General features: G+C 42.8%; 1 protein-coding gene across 1 annotated transcript; it reads left to right on the top strand.

The window, feature by feature from the left end:
* The first annotated feature begins 1566 nt into the window (after window positions 1-1566).
* Window positions 1567-9352, top strand: LOC121439798 (rhox homeobox family member 1-like). Its single transcript, XM_041640421.1, has 3 exons — window positions 1567-1982; window positions 2533-2578; window positions 9257-9352. The coding sequence occupies exons 1-3, from the start codon at window positions 1567-1569 to the stop codon at window positions 9350-9352; spliced, it is 558 nt and encodes a 185-aa protein (XP_041496355.1).
* The last annotated feature ends 498 nt before the right edge of the window (window positions 9353-9850 follow it).

Genomic DNA, 9850 nt, shown 5'->3' with positions numbered 1-9850 from the left:
GTACAGTGTTCTATCTGCATGCATGCCTTCATACCAGAAGAGGGCACCAGGTCTCATTATAGATGGTTGTGATCCACCATGTGGTTCATGGGAATTGAACTCAGGACATCTAGAAGAACAGGTAGTGCCCTTAACATTTAAGCCATCCCCTTAATATTAATTTTAAAAGCAATGTAAATTCTAGTTTTCTTTTTATTAATTAATTATTTTCCCAATCACATTTCCTCTCCCTTCTTTCTCTCTTCCCAGACACTTCTACTAATCTGCCTTTTCCCCCCATCTACTTCTTCTCTTTTCAGAAAAGAGCGGGTCTCCCATGTATATCAGCCATCTGTGGCATATCAAGTTGCAGTAAGACTAGGCACGTCATCTCCTATTAAGGTTGAATAATACAATCCAGTAGGAGGATAAGGTTCCCAAAGCAAATCACAGGGTCAGAGACATCCCCACTGTTAGGAGCCCCATCAGAAGACCAAGACCATAATTTACACAACTGTAAAACATGGGTAGAGGGCCTAGGTCAGTCCCTTGCAAGCTCTCTGGATGGCAGCCGAGTCTCTGTGATCCCAACTGGATCCAGGTTAGTAAATTCTGTGGTTTTTCTTTTGGTGCCCTAGGCCTCTCTGGTTCCCACAATCCTTTCTCCACCTCTTCCACAGGATTCTCTGAGCTTCATCAGTGTTTGTAGTTCTGCATCTGTTTCCATCAGTCTCTGGGTGAAGGATTACATTTTCTTAATTTGATCCTCTTGATATTTTCCAACATCTCAGCACACTGAGGAAATTTCTTTGAGAATATTAATTGTTCGAATGGAAGCTAGCCCGAGGTTATTTCACTTTTGTATACTTACTGTATATATGGTGCTTTCTCAGCTCAAGTACTGATACAGAGCACTCTCAGCTTCAGGAGTTTGCTGGCACTGTGAAAAGGGCAGAGACCCACACAGTGTCAGCCTAGTCAGACATGAGAAGTACTGAGCAGGACATCGTACAGTGACTCTGATGGAGATTCCCAATAAACCATCTGGAGCATTTTCATTGTTTCAATGGTGACGTCAAATGTTTTGCAGTGACTTGTCCCCACAAATCCTACATAAACTCCACTTCACAACCATGGCACTCCTTCAGGTAGAGGACAGTGTTGGTGTGTTTTCAATGTCCTCTCAAGGAAACTGGGACAAACACTAGCTGACATAACCATGTCCACTTAATTCCCAGATCTTGCAGTGTGCACCCAGTGAGATACAGAAGCTAGAGTTCTCCAGAGGTTCACCCAGAGGCCATGTGCTCGGTGTAAATGTGTGTCCTCATCCCTACTTGCGCACCTGCAACAGCTTTCTTGCTCCTCACATCATTCCTCAAGGCTTTGGTGGACTTGGTTGGATTCCAATTTGGTTACATTCAGCACATGCTCCCTAGAGCCTCTTTCACTTGGCATGTATCTCCTATAGGGATTGTGTGATGGAAAGAGGACAGATGTGAATCTTGCTAAAACCCACATGCTGCAAAGTCATTTCAATCCACAAAGCATTTATGGAGATGACACTACTCTCTTTTAGGTCTCATCATGGCTTTCCAATCCCAACAAGTGGAGCCCAATGTCTACAAACTGGATGTAAATGAAATTGAGGTGAGCCTTGATTTTGAACACGAGGCCACTGCAGCAACAGAAAGTGTCTTCTTTGGAGAAGGGTCTCTAAAAGGTTCCGACAAACCAAAGAACCAGGGCATCTCACACCACGAGGATGATGTGACCCACGTTGTTAACTTCAACTACGTTGGTGATGACATCAGGCATGAGAGCCATGGGAGCCACCAAGGGTACAGAAACCCACAGTTGAAGGAGCAGGAGAATATGGCTGCTGGCAGAGTGCCACAGGTCCGGCGCACAAGGCCAAGGATCCAGTTTGGTCTCACACCCATGCAGCTGAATGAGTTGGAAGATGTTTTTGAAAAAACTAAGTACCCCGATGAGATCATAAGGTATGTGACTTGTTTCAGTAGCTGTTCTAGCACCCATCCATCAGCATCTCATTAGGAGATATGTTCTTCACACTGTTGCCCCTATCTGGTTTGAGCCCAAGCATGAGGTCTTTGTTTAGTTACTGGGTATGGGAAGGATGTTTTTGTGGTCAAATCAATACACACACACACACACACACACACACACACACACACACACACACAGTGTTAATTCTATAAACTGTTTGGTGCCTCTCAATTTCTTTGTAAGTTTTCTTTTTTTTTATCCTCGTCTTCTTTGTGACCCATGTTTTATAATGGGAATTGAACTCAAGATCTAGTGGTTTCTAAGCAATCCCTCTACTAGTACAGCATATCCACCTTGTGTAAATTAATGTGGTTATTTTTGCAATAAAATAAAGATCAATGAAAAGCCGCTTTCATACTTTAGAGCTCACCATTTCTACATAGTTTTGTGTTGCCTGTGATCCATTTCCAGAAATCTCTTCATTTTGCCAAGCTGAAATGCTGTATTTCACTAACAGCTCCACCTTCCATCTTCTTCCCACAGGAAGGACCTTGCAAAGCGCTTGTTCCTGGGAGAATCCAGAGTGCGGGTCAGTAAATCCGAAAAGGGTTTGGGCAGGGCACTCTGCTTCAGGACATGGTCCATTTTCTTGTACCCATTATGAAAAGCATGCGTGAGTGAGAGGTGTCCTTGTCTGGGTTAAAATAGTAACTGAGCACTGAGTCTTGAAGTTTTCCAGAGGTAAAAATGGAACGGGCATCCATTAAGTGTTCTTTCCCATTATTTGAGACAGCATAGTCTCTTGACTGAAAAAAAAAATTTAAAAGCTCATTTCTAATTTTTATCATTTTTATCATATTTGATTTTCTTTATTGAGCTATATATTTTTCTCTGCTCCCCCTTCCCTTTCCCTTCTTCCCGACTACGCTCTCCTGTAACCCCCACATGCCCAATATACTCAGGAGATCTCGTCTTTTTCTAATTCCTATGTAGATCCATTTATGCCTCTCAGAGGGTCCTCTTTGTTGTCTCAGTTCCCTGGGATTGCTGGTTTTCTTTGCTTTATGACTAAAAACCACTTATGAGTGAATATATATTATATTTGTGTTTGTGGGTCTGAGTTACATCATCCAATATGGTGTTTTTTAGATCCATCCATTTGGCTGCAAATTTCAAGATGTCATTTTTTTTTACTGTTGTGCAAATGTATATTTTTCTTTCTTCCATTCTTTAGTTGAGGGCCATCTAGGTTCTTTCCAGGTTCTGGCTCTTACGAATAATGCTGCTATGAACATATTTGAGCTGATCTTCTTGTGGTGTGATTGAGTATATAACCAACAGTGGTATTGCTTGGTCTGGAGGTGGATTGTTACCTAGTTTTCTGAGAAATCGCCATTCTTACTTCCAAAGTGGCTGTAAAGTTTACACTCCCTCCAGCAATACAGGAATGTTCCTTTTACCCCACATCCTCTACAGCATAAGTTGTCATCAGTGTTTTGATCATGGCCATTCTTATAGGTATAAGATGGAATCTTAGAATTGTTTTGATTTGCATTTCTCAGATGTTGAACATTTCCTCAAATGTCTTTCAGCCATTTGAGATTCACAGAACACTTATAATCAGTATGGGAACATCATATATGTAGACAGCATTGAGCATTATATGGTCATGCATATAGGAAAACATAAATGTTTACTGGTATGTGTACAGTGATTAATACTGAAGTCCAGACACTCAGGTCATTTCAGGGTACTTATGTGTACTGTTGTAGTAGGACTCTAAGTGACCTTGGGAACATCTAATTGATGTAGCAAGTAGTAGGAGAAAAACAGGGCTCTGTTTCAACAAAGAAACACTTAGTTATAAGTGTGGATTAAGTAAGGCCAGAGAGAAATTAGTGTTTCATAACGAACCTTTGTTTAATTTATCCAAGAGTCATGTGGGAAGACACTCACAAGTGCGCATGATTGGCCCTCCACCTTTGTAAGTTTGTGGAAAGCCGATGTAGACAGCAGCAAAGTTGAACCTTCATGTTCCCCCATGCTGTGTTTAGATTATCTAAAAACAATGCCAAAATAGTCATGTCAGTGTTATGACATGTATGTGGCTGACAGCTTTAAAGGGTTAATTTTGTTACAATTAAACAAAAAGAATAACATTGAGCTCATTTAAGTTAATCGAGTAAAGAAAACGGGATCAGGTGAAGTTATAGAACGTCAAAATGCAGGTTGGTAATGAGGAGAGGGCCCGAAGAATAAAGCTCTTGCCACATGAGTCTGAAGATCTGAGTTGGGACCCTCAGCATAAAGTTTAGCAGGTGTCAGCTCACCTGTAGTCAGAATCTCTTATTCAGGAGGCAGAGACTGCAGATCCTTAGGGAGACCTAGATTAGCTCAGTTGCTGAGTTGAGGTTCAGGGCCAACCCTGACAGTGTAAATCATGTGGGGAGCAAGCTAGGAAGATGCTTGACTCTGACCTTGGTACTCTGCAAGCATGAGTATGCATTTGCACATAGATACACATGCAGATCACACACCTTTGCAAGTTTTTATGTGTTTGCAAATACATAAAAAGCAAAGGTGCCAAGCCACGGTCAAGTGTGTCTTCTGTTGACTAACTTAAAAACTGAAAGTATTCTTTTCCTTTAAAGGACACTATGTTGAACATGTGGTTTTTTTGGAATGTGGGAAAAGATAGAGCTCACTTGAAGAAAGAGCTGTAGCTATCTTATTTTCAAATGAATTTCTTTTCTTCAGACATTAAAAACTAATGTTTAGATCATGGGATAAAAGCTTAGGTCATGAGTCCAGAGAAACTGACTGCTCCATAGCAAATGAGAAAGGAGAAAGGCAGTGCAGAGTGCTATTCATGCTAACTTCCTTCAGCATGGATCAGGGCAGTCTTGATGTAGGCAAATTCCCTACCTGAAGCAGTAGCTTGTGCGGAATAGCATTCCTGCCTAGGAGCCCCTGATGACTGACATCCTAACACCACAATGTGTAAACTAGAGTAGGACCAGGCTCAGGTTGGAGAAACTGGGAGAGAAGAGGGAGAATCCCCCAGGATGGAGAGGAAGAGAGATTGGAAAAGAAAAGCTGAAGGAGTGAGGCATTCTCCCCCTGTCGAGATGACAGGACACTGTACTTCTGCTCCAGAGAGACAGAGGTGCTGCAGTCCTATAGACTGTTGGGAGGAAGCTCTGGAGACACAGATGCACTGCAGCTTCAGAGAAGCCAATGCACTACAGTTCTAGAGGCTGATGCACTGCAGCTCTAGAGATGCTGATGAATCACAGCTCTAGAGAGATTGATGATGCACTGCATCTCTAGAGAGACTAATGGACTATCACTCCAGAGCCATTTGTCCTGCAGCTCTAGAGAAACTGATGATGCACGGCATCTCTAGAGAGACTGATGGACTATCACTCCAGAGCCATTTGAACTGCAGCTCTAGAGAGACTGATGATGCACTGCAGCTCTAGAGATGCTGATGAATCGCAGCTCCAATGAGACTGATGATGCACTGCATCTCTAGAGAGGCTGATGGACTATCACGCCAGAGCCATTTGTACTGCAGCTCTAAAGAGACTGATGATGTACTGCTTCCCTAGAGAGACTGATGGACTATCACTCCAGAGAGGATGATGCACTGGAGCTCCAGAGAGGATGAGAAACTGCACCTCTAGAGGCCTATGCACTACAGCTCTAGAGTCTAATACACTGCAGTTCCAGAGAAACTGATGCACTGCAGCTCAAGAGAAGATGATGCAGTGCAGCTCTAGAGATGATAAATATCAGCTCTAGAGATACTGATGTACTTCAAATATAGAGGCTAATGCACTATCACTCTAGTGGCCTATGCACTACAGCTCTAGATGCTCATGAACTGCAGCACCAGAGAGAGGCTAATACATTGCAGCTCCAGATAGGCTGATTTACTGGAGCTCTAGGGGCTGATGCAGTGCAGCTTTAGAGGCTGATACACTGCAGAACTAGCTAGATTAGCTAGAGCTAATATGCCAACAGTGACTTAATTAATATAGTTGCTTTGTGATTATTTCGAGGCTAAGCTAACTGGACAGCTGGGGCTTTGATTGAGTTCATGGAGGCATCATGTTGATTTGTTTGCGTTCCCCTCATGGATTCTGGTCCTTTAGTTGGCCTTTTTTAGACTATACATCCACATAATAGAAGATGCAGGGAGGAAGAGAAATGGCATGGACTCAACGATGTGCAGTTTGAGGACTTCCCAATATAATGGACCCTTATTCCCTAGGAGCCTGAGAGGATGGTGACATCTAACAGGTAATTGTGACTGTATTTCCATAGCTGGCTATGTATTAAGGAAGAGGTGGTTTTGTTAACTGCTCTCCACATTGTGACAATTCACAGTGCTGTCTGGAGGTTCAGCCTAAAAACGTTGGATCTCCTGGTATAAGAACAGAGCCCAGGATGCTCTTCATGTTGGCAAGAAGTAGGGCATCACTATCAAGCTTCAACTCTCATTGAGACCATAGCTTTTGTCCTGAACCCAGAAAACATTAGAGGACATAGACTATGGCCAGGTGAAAAGTCCACAGGTGATAGTGACCTCACCCTATTACCTACATGGTGGAAGCAGGGAGTCCCAAGATATCTGAATGAATTGTCTGAATTGGCTCATTTCCCTAATCCTATAGATGACAACATCAAATATCTGTGCCTGCCTCCCTTGGAGTAGTGTTAGCTCTCCCAAGTCAATTTGGGAAAGATGTTTGTTTGTTTGTTTGTTTTTGTTTGTTTGTTTGAGCTGGGGATAGGCTGTGACTTTGAACACTCTTTTGGCAAGTGTGATTCCTTGTAATCACCCCACCTGCTTAAGGTGCTGGAGCAATAAGAAGCCATCCATCGAAAAATGGTGAGCTGAAATCATGGGAGTAAAGTGGTTTTCCACAGAGAAATTACGTGTTTTGATAAAGAAATATATGCCAGAGTAGATTCAGAAACACTGGAACAGAAAGAGAAGATGCTGGAGGGAGAAAAAGGAGAGGGGAATGAGAAGAAGTAGGAGGAGTAGGAGTAGGAGTAGGAGGAGGAGGAGGAGGAGCCTGGGAAAGAAGGAGATTGTTTTCTGACAGTTAAGGGGAGATAGGAAGCAGGTATCCCAGTATCCTAAGTGGTGAATCTCACAGCACCCCTTGTCCTTCCTGACATGGGCGCCTTGTGTGGAGCCCCACTGGAAGTTAGGATTGAGGTGTCTGTACAGGGCAGTACAATCAAGTGTATTGTTGAAGTGTGTTGTGTTGACTTCATTTTGGTTTTTGACCTTTTGTACAGAAAATAGATTTTTGTTCCTTTAGAGTCATCCAGCACCTTTGTATATTCCAGGTTTTCTGCTTGTTCTTCTGCTTTGATCCCTGAGCCTTTAAGGGAGGAGGTTATGAACACATTCCAATTAGGATAGAGCACTCCATAGTTGTGAGCAGAGATGGCCATTCACACGGTCTATAGCTAATGGAAAGTCTTTATTCCAGCAGATTAGGATGACACCAAGGTATCTGGGCACGTAGGCATGGCCACAGGTGTCCAGAACATGGGGGTTGTAAGGGCATCTTAAAACCTAGATGTCCTAGCATCTAGCTTAGCCAATGCAGATGCCTGTGCAGAAGTAAGCAGTTTGAATCAAGCTGTTTACTGAAGCTAAGATAGCAGTTAGCTGGCAAAGGGGTTCATACAAACAGGAAGTTTAACCACAGCTAAGTTAGCTAGAATATCCCTGATCTTTGGTCCCTAGAATAGATTAATTAATTTCCCGTGGGATTCTCCATGACAGAGATCAAAGTCGATTTCTACCTGAAATGGCCTCAACAAGAATAGAAGATGGAGGAACCTCTTCACTGGCTAAACTGTCACATTTCCCACTAGATCACAGGGCATGAGTCCAATCATTGACTTGTCCTGTTCTAGGAGGACATAGTTGTTTCTAGGGACCGGTAATTTTCCGTTTGAGGCAGTTGGCCATGCGGGTGAAGATGCAGGGTTCTACCATTAGGCTGAGCACGACAAGAATCAATGGTCCAGTTAATGCTGACACTAAGCTATAGGGATCCAGTCACCAGAGATTGATAACAGTGTCCTGATCTATGTCTTCTATCTTTCCTTCCTTTCTCTCCCTTCCTTTTCCTCTTCCCCTTCTCTTATCTTCTGCTTTCTTTCTTCTTTCTATCGACTAATCTTGTCCCCTCACTTACCCTTTCTACCTTCCTTTCCTCATCATCCACCAGTCCTTTCTCCTCTACTTATTTAAAAAGCAGTTACTCATGGATGCTCTCCAGGGCATTGGCAGCCCGTTCCCAACACCTCATCTTCACTCTCTTCTCCTCTCTTAGACCAATAGGCTGCTGAATTTTCAGGAAGCCTGCTGAAAACCAGACTTGGCCCAGGCATTGGCCCATCACTTCGCAGCAGCTTCCTTTCCTGTGCATAGGAGATAAGAGGCCTCTATGGGAAGACACAGAAACCTCCACAGTCACCCAGCAAGGGCCTCGCCTTTTAGTAGATCTTTCATGGATAAAACAGTACAGGGTCACAGTAAAAGAAATTAGTAATATATTCAGGTTTCTGGCTCTTCAACTTAGATCAGAAATCTTGGGATCATCTCCAACAATCAAATTTGAATAATCTATGGCACTTGTTTCAGCTGTTCCTGCACCTATTCAAAGGAAACCAGAATTGGGACCAATTAGGCCTTTGTTAACATAGATTCAAGGCCAAATATGAGCTCTCCCATCTTCTCAATTATAGGCATATATCATGAGGATTACATAGACAAGAATTCATGCAGTGGGGTGTGACTTTCCAGAGAGTCAGGAGAGATATCATTATTCTAAGCAGTAGTTAAAGTAAGTCAGATAATTCAAGGGAATGACGAGGTACATTTTACTTGGCAGAGAGTGTGTAGATTGTAATACCTGAAGACCCTTTGATATCTGGTCTTCTCCATATCCTGATTTACTGATCCCCGTTCTCTTTCTTAGAGCCATATTTCCCATTTCCTTGAAAGAACATAAGATGGGAAAGGTACTAGCTAATGAATTTCCCATTTCCGGTTGTTCTGAATTCTGACTTCCAGGGCTGGGGTTGCATAGGATTTTGTGTGTCCTTGTTTAGAAAAGTCTGGTCAATCTAAAGCCTCACTGGCATTTACTGTTACACAGAGTTGTTTTTTCCACTTGTGATACTGACTGTTGAATACACTAAAGCCATCTCTTTCACCATGTTATTGCAGAGCTGGTTTAAGAAAAGAAGAGGCCAATACAGGAAACATCAGAAGTCTCAGATTCTCCAGTGTGCATCTTCTGATGGCCAGGACACCTTGCAGTAAGCTTTTGTAGGAGTCCTGAAGCATCATCCTGTCCAGGCCTCAGATGAAGACAGGATCTTCAGGTTTCAGTGACACCTTCTGATGGCTGTGACACCTTATCCCTTCAGCAATAAAGAGTTGTGTATTCAAAATATTTCATGTCCTTTTTGGGGGTCAGTAAGGTGTGGATGTCCATTATTGAGAAAATATTTAACAGAAGATAAAAGAAGGGTTCAAACTCTGAGTCATCTTTTCTATTCCACAAGTCACAAAAGTTTCTCAAGACCAACGGCAATCCTCGCTCAGACATCTATTCTTCTCTGTTGTCACACTGTACCATCCTCACCTTAACTCGACCCTGTGGGAACAAACACCTAAGAACAGGAACAGGACAAGTCCCCAGTGAGAAGACTGTTCACGACAAAAACAGAGTTTCCCCCAAATCTACGAGTTCACTCTTGTACTGCAACAAATACAAAAAGACTACTTTCTGAGCATTCATCAGTGGGGAGTGTGACC

Source organism: Microtus oregoni, unplaced genomic scaffold (genome assembly GCF_018167655.1).
Source record: "Microtus oregoni isolate MIOR12 unplaced genomic scaffold, Mior012 000063F_ref0000156, whole genome shotgun sequence".
Classification (NCBI taxonomy): Eukaryota; Metazoa; Chordata; class Mammalia; order Rodentia; family Cricetidae; genus Microtus; species Microtus oregoni.
Note: the sequence above shows the minus strand (reverse complement) of the source record. Positions and strands in the feature narration are given on the sequence as shown.